Source organism: Schistocerca nitens, chromosome 2, assembly GCF_023898315.1.
Source record: "Schistocerca nitens isolate TAMUIC-IGC-003100 chromosome 2, iqSchNite1.1, whole genome shotgun sequence".
Classification (NCBI taxonomy): domain Eukaryota; kingdom Metazoa; phylum Arthropoda; class Insecta; order Orthoptera; family Acrididae; genus Schistocerca; species Schistocerca nitens.
Window position 1 is genome coordinate 4,843,470 of NC_064615.1, and position 22,908 is coordinate 4,866,377.

Consider the following 22,908-nt stretch of genomic DNA (forward strand, 5'->3'; position numbering starts at 1 on the left):
ACTTAACTATAGAACTTAATTAACAAATAAATTTTTAGCAGGCAACTGTGTTTTGTAATCTGATTACAATAATTTTAATCTGAAAATATAAGAATGTATGCCCTAAACAGTATGTATGACGAAGAAAAAAAGTTACCTTGTTATATGTGTCAGTACATTTATTTGTGATGGCTAAAAAGTTTGTATGCTAGAAGCCAATAAAAATATAAAAAATTTTAGTTACCCTTGGATGCGACGTCAATTTTCGTTACGTATTTGTTTTCCATGCCACAAGATATATGTAATCGCTGGTATAGGGTCTCCTATTCGTTCGAAAATGGCGTTCGGAGACTACCCAGCTGAATATAATCCGAAAGTGCATGGCACATATGATCCTGCCCGTTATTACGGGAAACGTAAGTGATAAAATAGTGAACATGGAAAATTAATATGTGGATAAGTGATTTTTTGGAATTTTGGGTTGAGTTACAGTATCATAAATTTTTGTCGGCTCGTCTGCACATTAGCTAGGAAATATCTTTAGTAAGGAGTTAATCAGTTGTACACGACTGATGTAAATTGAAAGTAGACATTCAGATTCCTTACATTATCGAGTTTTCCGTTTTACTGATAACGATCTTTCTCCTTCCCATTCTGATTAATGAATCAAAAGTTTCTTGCAAGTCCAAACAATACTTTGAACGGTTTTCACAAAGAACGAAAGCTGCGTTCCCTATTGCTTCTGAAAGAATGTTGCTCACTTCCTTCCGTTTGGGTTGTTCAGTCAGGCAAGATAATAAGTTGCTGGGTCGTTACGTATTCTGTAAGTGGATTAGGTCTTTCCAGAAATAGACGAGGGTACGAATTGCCACAACACCGTTCAATTATTCAAACTAGTAGTATTTAGGTAAATAGCATATACCGAAGTACTCTTCGGAGGTTTTGTAGCGTGTATAACTTTACTCTTTTTCATAATTTACCATGACGTCTCAGCTATTTTTAATGAAAAGGGCTTAATACAGAGCAAACACAAAGCTAACACAGGAATACTGAAGCTAATTTCCTTCTTTGTGTATAAGTATAGGTGAATATTAACAGCAGAGGACTCTTTTTCCAGGTGTTGAATTTACACCTAACAATATTTGAAATGATTTGTAAAAGAAACCTCAAGTTTTGTGGAAGCAAATTTGCAGGAAAATTGATATAAATAGCAGTGACTCCACTTTAGATGAAATGCACATTAGCGCGCATTAAAAAACGCAAATAAATACTTTCTGTGCATGCCAATAGTACCATCTAACCAGAAAGGGGCTGGGATAAACAATGGATGAAGACAGCCAAAAGAAGACAGTTGCTGAAGAGGGAGATTTATTAGAAAAGAACTGGCTCTTGTGATGTTTCGAGAAAAAGTCTGTCACAGAAATTTTTTGAAAGAATCGCGGCTATACACATGGTGCAAAATGTTATTTATGCAAACAACGTATTATTTCACACTTTAGATGGACAAACTGTAATGCAAATTACTGTCTTATCCTCGTCATGCTTCTCGACTTTCAGTGTGATTTGTATGTTCTCATGCATTAGAGAGGTTTTTTAAAGCTTTTGATATTTTGAATGATACTTCCTGTCGTACTGGTGAGTACACCAATTTCCTGTCTTTTGCAGGACTGGTCCTGTTTAACTTTTGACCAGATTTTCCAATGTCTATTGATCCATACATGATTTATGGGATATTTTCTGTTGTAAGATTGTTCAAAATTTCATATTTCAGCTGACACACCACTAGCTGATGTGAAGGTTGGTGAACTGGGAAGCTGGCTTGCACGCCGCAATAAGTCGCCACAAGCTATGGCTGGTGCTATCAGCCGTGGTAAGTGTTTGTACATTTGAAATGCAAAATCTTTTATAGATCTATGCAGTTGCTTGCAATCACTGTAACAATTCCTAAAGCTGTTAGTACTCTGCATCTCAAAGATTTTATATGTCCAGTGACATGCAAATGAATGGTGAAGGAAATTCAAATCTGTTACCAGATAAACAGAGTAAATTAGGGTCTGATCATATTGTGAAAAGGCATAAGGTACATAAGTGAGAAAGTTTTCCTTCTAAAAGTAGGAAAATTGTCTCACATTAAGAACCATCCACTTAAACACAGAATTGGGAGCAATCTGAAGGGAAATCTAAATTTTCTAACACATTTACCTAATATCGATAATGTTATAAAACTCTGGAGTTGGTGGCAAGTGTCAGAGAAATCTTGGCAGGTGGGATTTATGCTAACTTGATAATGTAACAAATTGGAATGGTACTGGCCATGAAAGCCAAATTTCTAGTCTTTACGTTAATGGATTGTGGCATTCTGTGTCAGTGTCTAGGTTCAGATAGTAACATTTGACAGTAATTGACGAATTACCTCTTATACTATTGTGATAGTTGAAGTAGGGTAGGTATTTTTATGACCAGAGTAGCGTTGAGTTTGTACTAGTGGTAAACTAAAACTTAAATACTTTCATTCCGTGATATGACATGGGATTGTATTTGGACACCTCATTTCAGACATAAATAAGATCATTTTAGCCAAAAAGTGAATTATCTGGTTAATACATTGTGTTAATTCGAGGCTCATTAGACTTCTATTTGATAATACACTGGCAACAAAGTACGTGTTCTCACTCTTGACTTTCCTGACGAGCAACTTGTTTAAAAGGAACAGGAACTTCTGATCATTGAACACAAGAAAGAGCAACAATCTTTGTTGTGGACACATCCTTTATTGTTCAGAAAAGTTTAGTTTCCTGTAGCACGTACTTAAGTCAATGACAAACTGAAAAATTTTAATTTAAGGTTTCTTTTCTCCTTAAAAAATAATCTTATGCCCTGCATGAAAACTTTCGACTTGCCTAATTTTGTTATTGGGATACAATCTTCTGAAATTAATGTAGCAGACATCACTTTTGATGTGAGTACATCTGTCTGTGTGGATGTGACCGTATAATTGGCACTAAAATTCCTTGGGATATACTTTTACATATACATTCAGGATGAAGGCTTGCATGGTATATGTGACTTTGTCCTGTAGTTTTATGAACTTACTGCTCTATGCTGTTGATTATATTACGTGGGTTTTGGTTTTTGACATCTTTCGATCTAATGATTACTTGTGAGATCGATGCTGCCATTACTTCTTATGTGCTTCCAGATAATTGATCAGAAATGTGAAATGAATGTAGCATTTGAATTTAAAGAATGTTAAGCCATGCCTTGAGCAACAGTTAAGAAATTCAGAAAGAGAGAACACTGTTCTGTTTAATCAAGTTGAAATGTCAGTTGACAGCCCACATATACATCACTTTTAGGGTGGTGGGCACATTTATGTTTGATGTACATTTTGTATCGGAAACCTGGTAATCATAGTAGTTTCGGTAATGTTCATGGATGTTGTTTGAATGTGATAACTCGGTGTGTGCCGGATAAGAAATCAGTTATAGTTATGCTATCTGAACATGCGTTAATGACAACCTCACAGCTGCAGCCTGAATTAGCTAACTTTTCATTCTTTCCTTCCCCCCCCCCCCCCCCGAGACTCCCTTAATGCTGTAGAATTAAGATTTAAGGTGGGATTCCTATACAACGTCTGCAGGCTATGTCTGACATTAAGCATTTGCCAAGCTGTACTGCTACAAATGGTATTATACGGGACTAGGGTCTCACAATGCATTGGCCACCCGCAGCGGCCTGAGCTGGTTGGAGAACAGTGTAGTTGCTGCTGGAAAGGAGGAAAAAGTAAGCATGTCCGAGGGAAAAGTACTATTTACATTAGTAAAAAAATAAGAAATTGCTGGGAATGGTTAAAAAAATTCCTTATATCTACTGTGTGCTAATCACTAAACAAGGACCTAACTGTGGAGGATAATGCTTGGAGAGAAGTAGCGGAATTTATGGAGAGAAAAAATAGGAAAAGTGCTATATATTTTCAGTTTATTCATATTGTTAGTTTATTTTCAGGCATATAATGCATATTACAATAAAAAATTATTTTTAGCATTGTCGTACTTATTTTTATATTAAAAAAATTCAGTAATGCTAGGAGCATACTCAGTCCTGTTAGTGTGATTAATTTGCCAGGGTGTTATCACTGCACCTGTGCGGTAAAGGAATCTTGCGCAGAAAAAACCTCAGCATTTGCGTAACTGCCACTCCTTGCTGATGGTCAGAGATTTTCAGTTACTAATTGTTCATTTTTGTTTAGTTCGAAATAAGGCTCATTATTTTTCCGTAAGTAGGAGCTCTTAAGTAAACAGTGTAAACATGAAGCTACAGTAAATGACTTCTGGATTCGGACTGATTGGCCAAAAAAAGTCTAATTTGTGACCTAACAGAGCAATTTTCGGAAGCTCTCCTGGCTCAGGAAAGTAGTTGTTTTATTGGTTCTAGATGTTTAATCACATTTGGGTGTAATTGAAATGCCTTCTCACTGACAAAACTCCTCAGCTTGCCGATAATTTCTCAGGCTACTTTTGTCGAAAATTCCACTGTCTATTTTCTTCCCCTGTGATTAGAAGTCAATAAAAATAAATATGTAGTTCATGTCGATCACAGTAAGATGGACAGTAGAGGAAAAACAACTGTAATTGCAATACTATGAGCTTGATGCGACAGGGAACAATCCACACATTTTCAGTCAATGTCTCCAACAGTTAGGAAATTGCCAGTTTTCTTCAAGTTCCTTAAGCTTAGATTCTGACTGGTCAGATGAAATTGGTGGTGAAAGGATTCCGTAATTTTTTTATGTAAGACTCGCAGCACAGCTTGTATGATTTTTGCTAATGTAAAGAGGTATTCTGAATGCAAGTGCCAATGATCTGAATATTTATCCTGTTGCCATAAATCTAAAAACAAAATAAAATAAGGTGTAACATTAAATTCTGCTCCCAGTAAAGGAAGTAAATGGGCACTAGCTAATACACTTGTCTTTTGACCTTGCTTTTAATTTTATAATTTTATATTTATATTAAATTATTTTTGTAACTTATTTAACAGAAGTATACCCAAGTCCATATGATGATCGTGAAGCAAGTAACAGAGATGTGGAAGATATAAAGTTATTCAGACTACTCAGCAAGAGACACATTAAAATAACAAAATCTAGGATTTGATGAATTCTTGGTAGGACGAGGGAGGAACCATTTGGTGAACACTGGCCGAATAAAAATGTGACAATGTTGATTTTTTTTTTTAAATCGCTAGCAGTGGAAAAAGTCGTAGTTGATCAGTGAAGCCAAAAGAACAACATAGCAGGCATAAGCTTATGGGTTTGGAACATTGCACTTCAGTTGACTCTTCGTGTTCTGTGTGGCGTTAGACAGAATACTTAACACTTAAGAATTCCAACGCCATCAACTGTGGACAATACTGGTGTAGCACAACCTAATTATACATAGATGGAAACGCAAGCTTACCAGCCATCTTAATAGTGCATGTAGCTTTTATGACTTACAATATACTGTTTTCATTTTTTTATACTGTCTGCCTCATAAATAAATCAATAACACATTAATGAAGACTTCTGATTTTACGTACCCAAATGTTAGTTACCTGTACTTAAAGGGTACGGGGAACTGGGAGAGGAATCGTCCTTGGTATCTAATGGGAGAGATGTTAAGAGTGACCTTCCTTAGTCCTTTTTGAAAATTGGTGGTATTTCAGCGTTTCCCTCACATAGCTGTAGTTGAATGTCTTCAACTTCTAACATTAGATAAAACCACTGCTTGGTTTACCTCTGACAAAAAAATCAGAACCACAGATTTTGAGATGTATGATGGAACTTTTACTGTGCTAAAACGATGTAAAACAAATGTTATACTCACACTTTTAAAATGCTCAGAGAAGCTTCAACAATGTTTTAAGATGTCTAAATTTCAAAAACATACCCTGGGAGGTCACAACACTAGCACCTTACTTACTGCAAATCAAGCTTTGGGTAAAACAATAATTTGTGCTCACTCGTCATATCGGTACAAATACTAGATACAAACTAATGCTGTGTGGCTGGTGGCCTATACAGGGCTTGCCAGCTATATGACAATTGCACTATGTCCGGTGCATGCATCACACTGCATCGGAATCCCACCTTTAGAGGGAAGTGGACTTGTGAAGAGTTTAATGTGATCTCAACATTTAATGTTGTAAGAAGAGTTTGAATCACTTTTCAATGTTCCACAGCACTTTAGGAGTGTGTTAGTAGAATTTGGAACACATGTTAAGAAGTCAGTGGAAAGTCATAACATGCACATGACCTGTTAGATATTATTTGGTGGCTTTATAGAGCACCTTTCACAAGAGGCAGGTATCAAAGTTGGCAATTTAATTTGGGATAGTTTATGAACAAAGCATATCCCATAGAGAATGTAAATAATTCCTCCACAAATCATGTAAGTGTAATTTCATCTTAATTGCAGACACCACAGCACTGTGTATCAGTTGGTGGAAAATTAAGATGTTATGATTGTAAGATGGGTGTAATCTTTCTCCAAAATCTTAAAATTGTGTATTGTTGCTAACAATTCAGCTTATGTAAACTGACATCCGATAGTATCCAAATAAGGCTTTTCATATTTCTTTGCTGTCTAAATATCCCAATAAGTAACACACCTGAAATTTTATGCTCATTCTTATTCTTTCAGCTTGGTGGAGATGGCAACACAAATATGTGCAGCCGAAGCGACCAGGGATTGCTCCGTTCTTTCAAATAACAGCTGGTGCTATGCTCTTCTTTTATTGCATCAATTATGGAAAACTGAGTGAGTTGCATTATGTTTTGTCATATAATATAGTAGCCTAATAGCTACACTTTGGATATACTTTTTACACACCTCATTTTCTCCATCAAATGAGACACTGGAATCAAAGACCAAAAGCACAGCACAAAGTTATGAGAAAAATAAGTGTTTGTGTATATCAAATTTATAGACGAACTGTCAGTCTCGTAGGTCTGACTTAATAAGTCAAGTCTCAGCACCCTATATTTCCTATACAATAAAAATATATTAAAATAATGTATCCACTTTACGGTATGAAATATTAATTAGTAATTGGTGTTACATTATTTATTTCTGTCCACAAAATTTCCTATAATAGGCCAGTATCTTTTGACAGTGCTGTTGTTTGTAATTAGTATGAAACTGGAATCATAACATAAACAACAGATAAGAAATGAACCACACACACACACACACACACACACACACACACACACACACACACACACACACACACACACACAAATATTACCTATTCAAACATGTCATGGTCTTAGTTATTGTTTTCATTGAGCAGATTATTGGCTTGAGGTTCAGATAAAATTGCCAATTTACCTGTGATCAGAGTTGTTCTACGTAATTGATGTTAACACTAAATTATGCTGCAGCAGTAACAGTTATGCAGTGCATAGCAATAAAATTAAGCTTTGTCCTTTGGGCCCATTTGGAAATGGGTATTAGATAAATTGGTGGCAGCTTTTTGGAAATGTTTATCATATAACATGGGTCTACAGCGTAGGTAAAGATTGTTCACCATAAAATAAACAGATGTCAGGAGCATGTATATGTGCTACAGAATCAAATTGAGGATGGTGTGCTTGAGCCCCTTATGGTTCACATTGCCTCAAATTGAAATATGGTAGTAAAAAGGTCGTCATATGTGGAGAGACAAAACAAAGCATCTGTAGTAATTTGTGGAAGCAAACAACAGCACCACAGCTAGGGAAAAGTATGTTAAAATGACTTTCCAAACCGAAAAATCTGCTGGTACTTGCAGAAAAAATTACATAGCTGGTGTGAAAGGAAGAGTTGCTAAGAGCTTTACTTGAGAAATATAAGGATTGGGAAAAGATTTTGAGGTGACATTCGGTTAGAACTCAGACTTTTCATTTCCTAAACCCATCCTCAAATATAATGTGAAAGGCTGTTAAACTAGAAAAAGATTTGACCACCACTTTCTCGCAGCATTTATGAGAGTGAATAACAGAATAAATTGTCAGCTCCAGCAGTGTGCTAAGAAATGTGAAATAATACAAGTAATTTAAGCAGCCATAGGCTGCACTGATTTCATTTAAAAGGGAAGAAATGTGTTGTAACATTACTACTTGCTTTGTGGGTGACACTGAGTGTATTTGATATTGGGCTAAAATTTTTTGTATTACAGTTTTTGCGGTGCGAAAAAATGCTGTTTTAGTGCACCAGCATATTAAAGATGTTAAACATGTTATTGTGCTACAAAAAGCGCTCTTGTACTTATAAGTGCAATAAAAGACTCTCCAGTTGTGTAATATCTCCACTGATTATGTAGAAGTGTAAGCTTTGTTAAGCAACTTACAGGGTAGGAAGCCAAATCAATTAAATTTACAAACTTTGATGATATCTGTGTAATATACACAAATGGTGCCGAGTAGTGTACTGCACTCGATTAAAGGAATAGCTGAATTCTGGTCAGGTATTCAATTTTAATTCACAAAATGTTCGAAACCCAATTCAATTGATCAGATATGTCAGCGACTGGTCAAAAGAGGAAATGGAATATTTTTGAAATGCTTTCAGATTATTAGTGCCTTTGAATCCATTGTTGCCTTTTTGATGTTGTTTAGAACATTCTTTGTACATTTTTGAAACTCGCGGACAAAGTACGGGATAACCATACTTATTTAATGTAGAAATGATGTGTGGTTGGTGGACCACTCCAGTCCTGCAGTTTCAGATAAAAGTTAGCAAGTGCATACTTGGTGGCAGCAACAGTGGAAAATGTTTGCATCACATTCATCATCGTGTCATTTGTGAGGATCGCTTAGGTCACTTAAATTCAGTAAGAACGAAAAGTTATTGGAAACATTAAGTGAAACCACACATCAGTAGATCAAAGGATTTGATTCCTGTTAACTTTTGGTACACTTAACAATATAACTGGAAAAAAAAAAGTGCCATTGATGGCCGGAAGCCCCATTTGGGGAAGTTCGATCTGAGTTGCAAGTCTTATTTCAGTTGGTGCCACATTGTGTGATGTGGTGGTGGTGGTGGTGGTGGTGGTGGTGGTAGGATGACAACAACACAAGTCAACAAGTGGAGGAAAATCTCCAACCTGGCCAGGAATTGAACCCTGGCCTGCTGCATGGTATGTGTTTCATGTTACCATTCAACTAAGCAGGTAGACAGTATAATTGTAAACAGGCCTCTATTGTTACAAATGTAGTTATTTAAAAAACGCATACTAATTTCTTTGTGCCACACCCTTCTCTGGATGTCAGGAAAACAGTGTTAAGTGATTGAAGAGATTTTAAAACTGTAGAAGTTAACAGAACTGTGGGGAGGACAGTTGAGAGCTTAGATGTGCAGGCAAACCAAAAGTAACATAAACAAACCAGGGAGCAGCATATAAAAAAACTGTGAATGTATTGGAGTTGCTTGAAACCCAGTAGTGGAGGTGCATAAAACTGTAAAATATAGGTCAATTTTGTCCTGGGGACTAAGTGACACTTCTCTCCCATCCCTGAGGAAGTGTGAGGTGTGAGGTGTGTGTGTGTGTGTGTGTGTGTGTGTGTGTGTGTCAGCAGCACTAAACATTTCGCCTCCCGAAGGTAAGTACTTCATAATTACTGTCTCTTAATTTTGTAGGTAAAGGAGAAATGGATGTCTTTGAGGACTGAACAGGTGGTACACTATATAAAAGGAGAGGTCCCCAGTGACGGGATGGCTTTGTGAAACAGTCAATGTCATGATGTAGATGAAGATCCCAGGAATCTCATCCTGCAGCCATTCACCCTGGTAGGCATCGTTTGCAAGTAATTGATGAAGGCAAAAATTGGAATGTCACATGACACACTGTACCTTTAAATACTGTAGTAGTGTAATACAGGTTGGTTGCACAGTGTAATGGTTAAGGTACAGTTTACACATGCAAGATGTTGTGGGTTTGAATCTCATCAGGTGCTTTGTTTTTTTTTTTTTATCTGTATCAAAGTGACTTTGACCATTACTTTTATTCAATTATGTGGTTTAAATGTTAATTTTTTGTACTTCTATTTCTTTGTCACCTCATTTGAATCATAATATTAACTAAATTCACCCTATTTTTCCTGTTATTCTCTTTCTATTTGGAACAGAACACAGCATGTTGTTATCAATGGAGAGACGTCTACAGACGTTAAGGTAACCTCTGGCGTGCCACAGGGGAGTGTTATGAGACCATTGCTTTTCACAATATATATAAATGACCTAGTAGATAGTGTTAGAAGTTCCATGCGGCTTTTCGCGGATGATGCTGTAGTATACAGAGAAGTTGCAGCATTAGAAAATTGTAGCGAAATGCAGGAAGATCTGCAGCGGATAGGCACTTGTTGCAGGGAGTGGAAACTGTCCCTTAACATAGACAGATGTAATGTATTGCGAATACATAGAAAGAAGGATCCTTTATTGTATGATTATATGATAGCGGAACAAACACTGGTAGCAGTTACTTCTGTAAAATATCTGGGAGTATGCGTGTGGAACGGTTTGAAGTGGAATGATCATATAAAATTAATTGTTGGTAAGGTGGGTACCAGGTTGAGATTCATTGGGAGAGTGCTTAGAAAATGTAGTCCATCAACAAAGGAGGTGGCTTACAAAACATTCGTTCGACCTATTCTTGAGTATTGCTCATCAGTGTGGGATCCGTACCAGATCGGGTTGACGGAGGAGATAGAGAAGATCCAAAGAAGAGCTGCGCGTTTCGTCACAGGGTTATTTGGTAAGCGTGATAGCGTTACGGAGATAAGCAAACTCAAGTGGCAGACTCTGCAAGAGATGCGCTCTGCATCGCGGTGTAGCTTGCTCGCCAGGTTTCGAGAGGGTGCGTTTCTGGATGAGGTATCGAATATATTGCTTCCCCCAACTTATACCTCCCGAGGAGATCACGGATGTAAAATTAGAGAGATTAGAGCGCGCACTGAGGCTTTAAGACAGTCGTTCTTCCCGCGAACCATACGCGACTGGAACAGGAAAGGGAGGTAATGACAGTGGCACGTCAAGTGCCCTCCGCCACACACCGTTGGGTGGCTTGCGGAATATAAATGTAGATGTAGAACTCTTGTTCATGTGAATTTAATCATTTATATTTATCTACCGTAGTATTTCAACATTTGTAAATTTTGGTATTTCAATTAAAAACAAAAGACGACATAATCTTTTATTGACTGTGGAAAGGTGTCAAAAATGTATTTTTGCTTGCTATGCAATTTTCTTGGATGGCAATTGTCAAAGAGCTTTAAAACATAAATTCCTATTGCACTGTGCATGAAATAATGCAGATGAAGATTTAAGTGAGAAGGGATCATAAGCAAAATGAAACTAAAGTGAAATGAGGAACAGAAATAACAAATGCAATAATATGGAAGAAAAATAGGATGATAAAATCAAAGAAATTACATTGAAGTTAATACATAAACTGAAATCGCAGGGAAAAGTACGATAGGAAGAAAATTGCTTGCAAATGAAAAAATTAATACTTTGATTAAAATGACATGACAGAGGAAAAGAAATAAAAGAAACAAATTTAAACCAGTCAATTGAATAAAAGTAAGCCATTTTGTTAAAGACTTAAAAATAAAATTAAAAAATTCCAAAGCACGTAATGAGATTTGAACCCACACTCTTGCATCAGAAGACTGGACCTTAGCTGTTAGGCTAAGTAATCAACCTGTTACATTACTATGTAAAGCTACAGAGTGTCGTGTGAAATTATACCAGCATCACCATAATGATGGCATCAAAAGATGGATCCCACTACTGGAGACCTCTGCTTGTGAGGTGGAAGTTGTATGGTGAGGCCATACAGAAGGTGAAAATTCTAAAAGTGTACTTACAGTGTAATGTGTATGGTGACAGTGCCCACTGTTCAGTTTGGTAGTGGTTAAGTCCAACTTTCCACTTTCGTAGTGCAAACATGAATTGATTTTATTCTTTCTTCTTTTTCAGAGAGGCACCGTAACTACAAGTATCACTGGTAAACATTAAAACAGCACCAAGCATATTTTGTGGATAATCTAGCAAACACAATGTATTAGTGTTGAAAACTTTATTCCTGTACAGTGAATAAAGTGAAATTAATGAATATGTTGTAAATATGTCTGAATGTGCAATGTAGTGTCAGCATTTACTGATGTATTGTTAATCGATACCCTAAACACAAAGATTTTATGTGGTAATATATAGATAGCTACATGAATTTGTTCTTGAATATTGATTTATGACAAGATGTTAAACTTGTAGTGCAGGAGAGGAAAGTAGGAAAGGTGTGCCAGTAAATATAGTCCTTAATGGATTACAATCACTGTGCCAATCTTTAAATTGAAACATTAAATATTGAGAATTGATGATAGATTTTCAGGTGTTAGGCATTTATCCAGCTATCATTTACATGCCCTTATTTGGGGTTCATTGGTGATTGACTTAATGAAATGATCGTGGTAGTTCATGATTGATGTTTGGTAGTATATATACTATTATGAAAAGTTGTGGGCTTAAATCCTCTCATGGGATGAGGATTTGCATTTGACATAGACAGCATTTGTGTGTTTTGGGGGGCAGGGCAGGGCAGGCCAGAACAGGACAAAAGCTTGGACATTGTCAGTGGCAACATTTCCCATGTGGCATAATCTTTAGGAGGGTCATTTCCTATTACATTCAGTGTAGGTTCAGTAAGCTCTGGTACTTATCAAGTTAAATGTGCACGTGCACGGTCACAGATATGGGTGCACTCTAGAGCTGCGCCCCCTCCCCCTCCCTTTTAGGCAGTCTGTGCAGTGTTAATAGATCCATGACTCACTTGCTTTGGTGTAAGGGCATCTGGTGATAAACTCCAGCTGCCGCACTACGTCCAAGGAGGACCTCAGAATAATAAAATACAATAAGAAACTAAATATTTGCACTAATACGAAATATATGTAGAAATCCCACCTGTGTATTACTTAATTATAAATACCTTTAAAATAAAATTAATTACGACATGCTTGCTTGTTTATAGATGATGAGGGTACGGGAAACTTTGCACTCCCTAACGCTTATGGGAAGAATCTCAAATTTAATTAAGCAAAAATGTTGTTGTAACCTCGCATGTTGCCCCACATAATCGAGTGATTACTGGTATTTTCTAAGTTACAGAATTCAGATACAAAACATTACAATAAAAATCACCCTTTTTAGTTTTTCATATACAAAAGAAACTTCGTCATATTTGCATTTGCTTTTCATTCATTACTGTTTGATTCAAAACGTCTGAACCATTCTTGGGGTTTTACTTTAATAGCAAACTATTTTGACATACATCAGGTAAGTACATAACCTTTTTGTGTTGTTGTTGTTGTTGTTCTTTCAAGGTCAAATAGCCAAATGGGCTTTAAAAGAAATCTGAGCTGTTAATGTCAAATTATTTTTTATATATTGGAATTACTTCTATTAATATTATATTTCTATATATCCATTTATTGTTGTTCTTTTTTCACCATTTAAGTTTCATGTGTACTGGGGCAAATACACTGCTGGCCACCGTAAATGCAACACCCTGAAGGAAGCATCCGAATCAAGTGAAATTTACACCATGGGTTTGCAGCGATGAGATATAAAACTGATTAGAATTTCAGCGTAGACGCACATCACGCGCACCTGTGGCGCCACCTCATAGCGCCATTTAAGGCTTGGCGATTTCGACGATTGTACGTTCGGCAGGTGTGTTTACCTTGTGGTTGTTTCACAAGACGATCGGTTATGCCTCGTAGACAACAGTGAACATCGTTTGATCAAGTATCCGAGTTCGACAGAGGAAGGATAGTGGCTTACATTGTGGATTATCATACAGAGAAATCGCTAGTCGTTTTGGACGAAACCAAACAACTGTAATGCGGATATGTGACCGTTGGGTGCAGGAGGGTACGACGGACCGACGTGGTCGATCGCATTCACCTCGGTGCACCACTGCACGTGCTGATAGGCAAATTGTGCGCATGGCAGTGACGGATCGCTCAGTGACATCCCGAACCATAGCACAGCACATTGCGTCTGTAACGCATCATCCAGTGTCTGCGTGTACCATTCGACGCCGTTTACAGCAGAGTGGTCTGTCCGCAAGACGTCCATTGCTTCGTCTACCATTGACGCAGAACCACAGACGTCTCCGTCACCAATGGTGTGATGACAGACGGATGTGGACGGCAGAATGGAATGACGTCGTCTTTACTGACGAGGCACGCTTCTGTCTGCAGCACCACGATGGTCGGATTAGAGTGTGAAGACACCGTGGAGAGAGGATGCTGGACAGCTGCATTATGCACCGCCACACTGGTCTTGCACCGGGTATTATGGTATGGGGTGGTATTGGATATTACTCTCGCACGCCTCTAGTACGCATTGCCGGTACTTTAAATAGACGGCGCTACATATCTGAGGTGCTGGAGCCAGTTGTCCTTCTTTACCTTCAGGGCTCGGCCACAGCCATATTTCAACAGGATAATGCGCGACCACACGTGGCACGCATTGTCCAAAGGTTCTTCGTCAATAACCAGATTGAATTGCTTCCCTGGCCAGCTCGCTCTCCGGATCTTTCGCCGATAGAAAACATGTGGTCCATGGTTGCTCAACGAGTGACCCAGATTACATCCCCAGCTGCCACACCAGATGATCTTTGGCAACATGTGGAAGCTGCTTGGGCTGTTGTACTCCAGGAACACATCCAACGTCTCTTTGACTCAATGCCGAGACGTGTGGCAGCGGTGATCTCCAACAATGGCGGCTACTCTGGCTACTGATTCTGGCAGGAACCACATGTCACAGACGTCTGTAAACGTAATCATTTGATACTTGGTCAACATGTCATCTACAAAATAAATCTTGTTGTGCTACCTCTTGTCTTTCTTGGTGTTGCATTTACGGTGGCCAGCAGTGTAGGTTCTGCTTTAAGGGGCCTGTTACACTTGATCTAGTACAACCTTCCATTTATAATAACAAGTTTTACTGGCCTTTCAATGACCGTACTATAGTGTGTTCATGCAATTCATGTCATTTGCATTATTATTTCAATAAGTATTTGGTTTGTGTGTGTTGTTCAGAAAAACATTGAGTTTGTTTTAGTGCAAGGAAAGAGTAACTAGACCTGATGCTGCACGGAGGTGGCTGCAGAGTCCATTCTCATTTTCTGGTTAACTATTCCAAAACAAGAATAAATTTGACTATCTGTATTATAGATAAGCGAACCATCTTCATATAACTTTCTAAACTCGTCCATATTATCAATCAGTAAATTCGAAATAGCACAAAATCCTTTTGTACAAAATTCATATCAATTAGTATTACTGTCGTGTAGAAACCTGTAAAAACCCTTACCGGAAGTTTTGTAATTAAACCTACAAACCCTCATCAAAAAATAATAAACAAAATTATGTCAGTAATCTTAATCTGGAACTTGTTATTGGACTGACAGAATCATTCACTTGAAACAGTAATCTTGATACCATCATAATCTCTCTCTCTCTCTCTCTCTCTCTCTCTCTCTCTCTCTGGAAGATTCCCAGATGTTATTTCCTCCAGCATTGCTAATACTAGTGTTACCATTAATGGTTTACCTTTCTGAGTAAAAGGCCAGCCAGAAAATAAAATTGATACTTCACTGTAACAGGGAAAAATATTGCTTCCCTGGCCAGTGGGCAAAGGATACAAAGACCATGGTAATTACCAATATATTCTTGCTACTCACGAGTCACCATTCTTTCAAGCAACTTCAGTATACAGCACATAGGTGCCCATCCCTTAAAGGGAAAAAGAAAATGGTTCCAAGACTACAAGCTACAACTCTTCATGAGTCTTCACATAAGGTAATCTATCACAACCACCAAAATGGGGTGCCGTCCATTAACAATGGCCTGAAAGCTCCTTGGACCACAACACATTTAATCATACCCCTAGAAGCCATTCAGCTTCCTTTACTGCTAGTTAGCCTTCCTATCTTAATACTACAACTATTCAGTCAGTGTTTCGTCCTATACCTACACTAAAGAGCCACAGAAATTGGTACATGTGTGTACTATCATGTAGGACCCCTGCGAGCATGCAGAAGTGACGTAACAGGATGTGCATGGATTCTGAGTAGTGCTTGAGGGAATTGACACCATAAATCCTGCACGGCTGTACATAAATCTGTAAGAGTATGAGGGGGTGGAGATCTCTTCTGCGCAGCACATTGCAAGGCATCCCAGAAATGCTCAATAATGTTCATGTCTGGGGAGTTTGGTGGCCAGCGGAAGTGTTTAAACTCTGAAAATGGTTCCTGGAGCCACTGTGTAGCAATTCTGGCTGTGTGGGGTGTTGCATTGTCCTGCTGGAATTGCCTGTCATAATGCACAGTGAACAAGAGGGGATGCAGGTGATCACACAGGAGACTTACTTAAGTCTCGTCTGTCAGTCGTATCTAGACTATCAGGGGTTCCATATTACTCCAACTGCACGCACCCCACACCATTACAGAGCATCCACCAGCTTGAACAGTCCCCTGCTGACATGCAGGGTCCACGGATTCATGAGGTGGTCTCCATACCCATAAATGTCCCTCCGCACGATACAATGTGAAAGGGATTCTCTTCAGTCGTTGTTGGTCCTATTTTTGCAGTATCCTTTTCTGACTGCAGCGATATTGGAGATTTGATGTTTTACCAGATTCCTTGCATTCACGGTACACTCGTGAAATGTTTGTATGGGAAAATGGCCACTTCATTGCTACCTCGCTGTCCCATCGCTTATGCGATGACTAACATCCTGTTCAAACTCACTTAAATCTTGATAACCTGCCATTTTAGCAGCAGTAGCCAGTCTAACAACTGCGTCACACTTGTATATGGGATGCTGACTGCAGTGCCGTATGCTGCCTGTTTACATCCTTCTGTATTTGAATACTTGCCTGTGCCAGTTTCTTTGGCACTTCAGTGTATAATCTCCTACAGTTAATACAAAAAAAAGTTTATCTAAGAGTCTTTCTGAAAAATATTTTCTTGTTGTAAGTAACCAGTAGATGTTCCAATATCCAAAATTTTGTAATTCATTGAAGGGGTCAATTGAGCACTAGGTTTCATGTAAAAGTTCCTCAACACTTGTATCGCCTGTAATATGTTCTCTATATCTCCAACCAACCATTTCTACATTTCCTGTAATAGTTACTATTTGTGAGTATATTGCCACATGTATGATGCCAGTGGGGATGTATGCCATCTCTCCCTGGTCCCGAGGCAGTGGATCAATGTGTGCCACAGGTAAAGAAATTTTGAAGAGCTTCTGGATGGTTAAAAATAAGACATTACCTTCAGCTGAAGTAACTAATTTCCCCTGACATGTAGGTTATCACCATTTTCTTTCTTAATATAAACACATTGTTTTGAAGTTTCTTTATGTGTAGTACGTACTTTTTGTGAGCAAAACTCATAATTATATGCTTACCTCACAACTGACATTCTCAAACTTTAAGAAATTATTATGTGGATCATATATATTAGATGACTTAAACCCTATTGTATTGAATGAGATCCACCTGAATGTATACTGCAGTAAATATTAATTTTATTGATTGGCGACTCCATGGAGTGTTCTGTGCACCATGACCAGATAATGGATACAATTGGAAGGAGAAACAGCCTTGGTCGTATTCTTTTGTTTTATTATCCGCAAAATCGATTTTCGGTCACTTAGTGACTCACACTGAGGATGGTCACTAAGTGACCGAAATCGATTTTGCGGATAATAAAACAAAAACAAAAGAATACGACCAAGGCTGTTTCTCCTTCCAAATATTAATTTATCATTAGCAACAACTGGTAGTAATGTACCAGTAGCAACAGAAGATAGAAATTGATCACCTGGCAAATCTCTATCTTGACTGGTTCATCACTAGTTGAGTCATACTATATTGTGATTTCTTCAGTTGGGGTTCCATTTCCTTTGTAAACACTGTATTTGTAGTCTTAACTACAACTTGCTCCGAAGTATTTCCATTTCATCTTTAAGCACAGGAGCTTCCTCTGGTGAACTAACAGTGTGTAAATGTTCCATATTGCTGTGCGTCTTCCTTAAAGTCTGAATGATTATGAGTTGCATACCTGTGTTGTTAAATATGAGGCGTGTTTTTAAAGTACCATTTTGAAATTCTGCCACAACAGCACCACAGTTGACATTTGGCACATGCACACTGTTGGCAAGCCCCCAGATGCCATTCAGCATGTTTGTATGTAAATATCTGAAATGAAATGGCTCCTCTGATTGAGAATCCTCCCAACTGGGAAATACATGCCGATTAATTTTCTCAGTGCTGAAGGCTTGATAACAGCTGAAATTTGTCTTATCAGTAGTGTGTGGAGAAAACATGGAGTGATGGGATGGTACAGAAATGAGTGAGAGATTTTAATGATGGCCATATGAATGTGGATGATGAGGAATGAAGTGATGACCCTCAGTCATTACTGACAAATTGATGCAGAAAGTTGAAATTTCTACATTATGTGACGAGTTTCCTCAAGTGTCAAGAAATAAGCTTTATGTAGATGTTAAAATAAATTATCAAAATTTGTACTCACACTGGGCACTGAAACTTTTGGCTGGATGCAAATGTTAAGCCAGTTTTTTTTTTTTTCCCCCCCCCCCCCCCCCTCACTTTCCTAGAGTGATGCAGTGAAGAAGGCAATGAGCTTTGAAGCCAAATCGTCACTGGCAATCGTGTTACATCAGATACAAAGAAGTAATACATGGGACAGCATTTATCACCCAAGCAACTGAAGTCCAAGCAGTTTCAGCCTGGAAAATTGTATGTACTGTTTTTTGGGACAGGAAGCAGCATTGCTTGTAGATTTTTTGCCTCGGTGACACCATAAATTCTAAAATTTATTGTTAGTCGTTTAAAAAAACACTGCTCTGCAATTCAAAAAAGTGACATGCTGAGTAAGGAGATCATTTGGCTGGGAACAACTTGATCATCCTCCATGCAGACTCTATTTAGTGTGCAGTGACAACCACATGTTACTTCATTTGAAGAAGCATCTGTGTGTGGTCAGTGCCACGATGTCAAAATGACCATGTTGCAGTGGTTGTGTAATCATGCAGCAGATTTCTAAGAGGGTGATAGTCAAAAGCTGATTGTAGGATATGATAATTGCCTTAAGGGTTGAGTTTTATGTAGAAAAGTGGAATAAAGTACAGGCTTTCATGTAAAAAATAAAACTGCTAAGGAAAGTCTACTTTTTTATTTTAAAACTACTCACACACTTTTCCCCCTGGTTTGTTTATGCTTCCATTTAATTGCCACACAGAGGTAGTGAACACTTATCAGTATTTAAGCTTTTGGACAAAGACCTTCCTTGGAAGCAGATCTCCCTCACATTCACACTGCAGCTCACGAACACATGGATTATGTGGCTCCGGGATTTAATGCTTGGAGACAGCCATATGGTTGTTGCTGTTGTGTGTCCGTTTAAGAGTTCTACTTCAAAGGACAGACTGTCTGAAAGCTGAAATATTTCTAGTATTCTTTTTAATTGTTCCTGTGTATGACTCGGCACCACCTTTACATGGTGAACAGCAATGTATCCTTTCCATATAGCTGATATTCCATTCTGGACAGTCCATTGTTTTCTTTTGCGTTTCATTTAATTGATAGGTTAATCAGTTTATTGTCTATTGTAGATAAGTATCCTGTTGCGTTGAAAAAACTTTTATTTGTGACAACGCCTGCACAGTAGATTTGAATGAAACCAGAAAAATGTATTCTATGACTATAATATCAGTGAGTCACTGTTGGAGTCAGCTAATTTGTACAACTACCTGGTTGTAAAACTTTGTAGGGATATGAAATGGGTTGATCACACGGGCTCAATTTTGGGTAAAGCAGGTGGTAGATTTCGGTTTATTGGTAGAATTCAAAGTGCAATCAGTATACTAGGGAGATTGCTGAAAAGTCACATGTGACCATTCCTAGTATATTGCTCAGGTGTGTGGGATCCATACCAAATAGGAGTGATGGGGACTTAAATGTTTGCAGAGAAGGGCGCATGAATGGTCACAGGTTTGTTTGATCCGTGGGAGAGTGCTAGAGAGATACTGAAGAAACTGAACTGTCAGACTATTGAAGACAGATGTAAACTATCCTGAGTCTACCAATGAAGTTTCAAGATCTGGCTTTAGATGACTCTAGGTATAGACAACAACCTACTACTTGTTCACAAAGGGATTGTGAGGGTAAGATTAGAATAATTACAGCGTGCGCGCACACACACACACACACACACAGGCATTCCTTGTCTTGAACTGTTATACTTGTAAACAGAGCTTATGCTTGAAAAGCACTAATTTTTGATTGTCAGTATTTTTTGACATGAAAGTTTAGACTGACTGTTGTGAAAGACAATTTGAAATTATCTTCAGTGTATGGAAAAGCTTTTTTGGAAATAATATTGAGTGAAATTTTGTGGCATTGTGATTAATGGCATATATATATAAACAGAGATGATGTGACTTACCAAACGAAAGCGCTGGCACGTCGATAGACACACAAACTATATATATATATATATATATATATATATATATATATATATATATTCTTGTTGAATTTCTGAACTACACATTGTTTATTAGTGTCGCTATGAAAAATTCAGTTTTGTTTATTCTTTGGAAATGATATAGAATATTGCAAAACAATTTTAATTACTAAATATGTTGCACTTAATCTTGACATATTTAATATGCTTTTGTCACTTCCAGTTAATTCTTAAGTGGTGTAAATGTTCATACACACTTCATTCAGACCATTAATCTCAGTACTTCCTTATTACTTTATATCAAAGTCCAGTCTTCAGCTTTATATCATTATTTGGGAGAATGCTTCTTTATGCCAGCATGTGGTCTTGCTTTTACACAAATAAAATAGCATTTGGTCATGCCTATCACTGCTAGACACATGTTCACAGTTGCAAAACTTGACTAAATAATGTAGCTCTTGCTACTGACGCACTGGCTCAGAAATGCTTAAGCTGAAATTCCTGACTACCAAATTTGATAGTTAACTTGCTGTTTCTTGCTCCACCCGAAAGTAAGTCTCATGCTCCATGTAATGTCAGGATTGACTTGTCATGTTAATCAAATGTACGGAATGATGTGGCCGAAATGAAAGTGTACTTAATGTGTTTCTTTGTGCCACAAATATGTTGTAACATTCAGCCAACAAACTGTAATACTAACCGTGTGAGGACTGCTACACTAATCTTTAAGTATCTTACAATAATTGGAACATGCATCCAGTAATTTAAGTTTACAATTAATAATGGCATTATAATCTTCCAAAATAATTGACAAGTTGAGTTACCACTGCCACAATACATGAACTACCTTGTCACAATGTTTGATACTAACATGAACCTGGTTCAAGTTTCTCTGTACATAAAAGTTTCAATAGTCATAAATATTTTCAGATATAAACTATATTTCATCATTATGTTCCAGGACCCTCATTTACATTCAACTAATATTGTTAAAACGTTACGTGAACGGGATATGATTATCAGTTGAATGCAATAACTATTCCCATTAAATTCCACATAGAGCTATATTTCACAGTAAGTTATATTTGTACACAGCTCTCAATACAGAACAGAACTAAAAACTAACGTGGAGGCTCGGCAGAGCAATCAGTCTAAAGATCATGTTAATTGTGGTTGATACGACCTATAGACGCCACACAGCTGCCGACCCCCCTCCCCCCACAGTACGGAGTACCACCAATGAGGCTTGAGCAGAGATCATATTGGCGTCGGTATTAGTTGTACAACGAGTCGGCAGGCGCACGACTGGGATTTCCATCTCGGTTGGAGCGGTGTGACTGGCGGCAGGTCCACATTGTAGTCTGTTAACCAGCGGGGACAGACGATGCGTCGACCAGCCCGAGAGCAGCCTGTGGCGTGGTGCAGGCATGTCCGCCATGTATGCAGATCGAGCCGCCTCACAAGATGAATGCGCAAATTTCTGATGGGTCGCACTTGTGGGGGAGGGACAGGCTATGCACCACACTGACATTTAACTGCCCGTTGGATGGCAAGGCCGCAGTGTCTGTTAGGAGCACGAGCACAAGCACACGGTCATCGAAGGTGACAATCGACACGTCGTCCACACTGTGTGGTAGCACGTTGCAGCAGAGGCTGAATGTGGGAGAGTGAGTCTACGTAGACGGTGAACTGGTGGCAAAACCGGCACATGGGGCGGATGGCGACATGCCTGAAAAAAAACCTCTGAATGGCGACGACGAATCACGGGTTAGAGAAAACAGCTTCAGGCTCCGCGGTGGAAAAAGTCGTCAGGAGGATCCAACTGAGATGGCAGAGGGGCGTTGGAGTCCACGAAAGCAGGTTTGAGCCTGTGCAATGAAACAGTTTGAGGACGATCTTTAACCATAATGTCGAGCGTTGTCTCGCCCTGCCAGAGTACTTTAAAGGGGCCAAGGTAGGGTGATTGCAGGGGTTGTCAAACGGAATCATCCCTGAGCATAATAGGGGAGCAAGTGTTGAGTGCGGTTGGCACATAAGTGTCCAGTGGGGAATGGCTGATAGGGGAGTGTAGCCGTGCACGTTTGAAGTGAGTGCGCATGTGACTAATGAAATCTGGGGAGGGGGGAAAAAAATCCTCGGGTGCTTGAGGCAGGATAAGTTCCCCTGGTAGGACTGGGTTCTCCCTGTAAACGAATTCAGAGATGGTTTCCTGTAAGTCTGGTTTAAAGGTCGAACGGAGTCAGAGTAACACCCATCGAAGCACCTCAGACCAGAGGCAGTCGTGGCACCTGAGGGCAGTTTTGAGGGTGCGGTGCCACCGTTCAACTAACCCGTTGCTTTGC

General features: G+C 38.6%; 1 protein-coding gene across 1 annotated transcript; it reads left to right on the forward strand.

Moving 5' to 3' along the window:
* Nucleotides 1-246: 246 nt before the first annotated feature.
* On the forward strand, nucleotides 247-12,117 carry LOC126235668 (putative ATP synthase subunit f, mitochondrial). Its single transcript, XM_049944391.1, has 4 exons — nucleotides 247-395; nucleotides 1,751-1,849; nucleotides 6,663-6,779; nucleotides 11,982-12,117. Exons 1-4 carry the CDS (start codon nucleotides 317-319, stop codon nucleotides 12,011-12,013), a joined length of 327 nt encoding a protein of 108 aa, XP_049800348.1. The 5' UTR covers nucleotides 247-316; the 3' UTR covers nucleotides 12,014-12,117.
* Nucleotides 12,118-22,908: the final 10,791 nt, after the last annotated feature.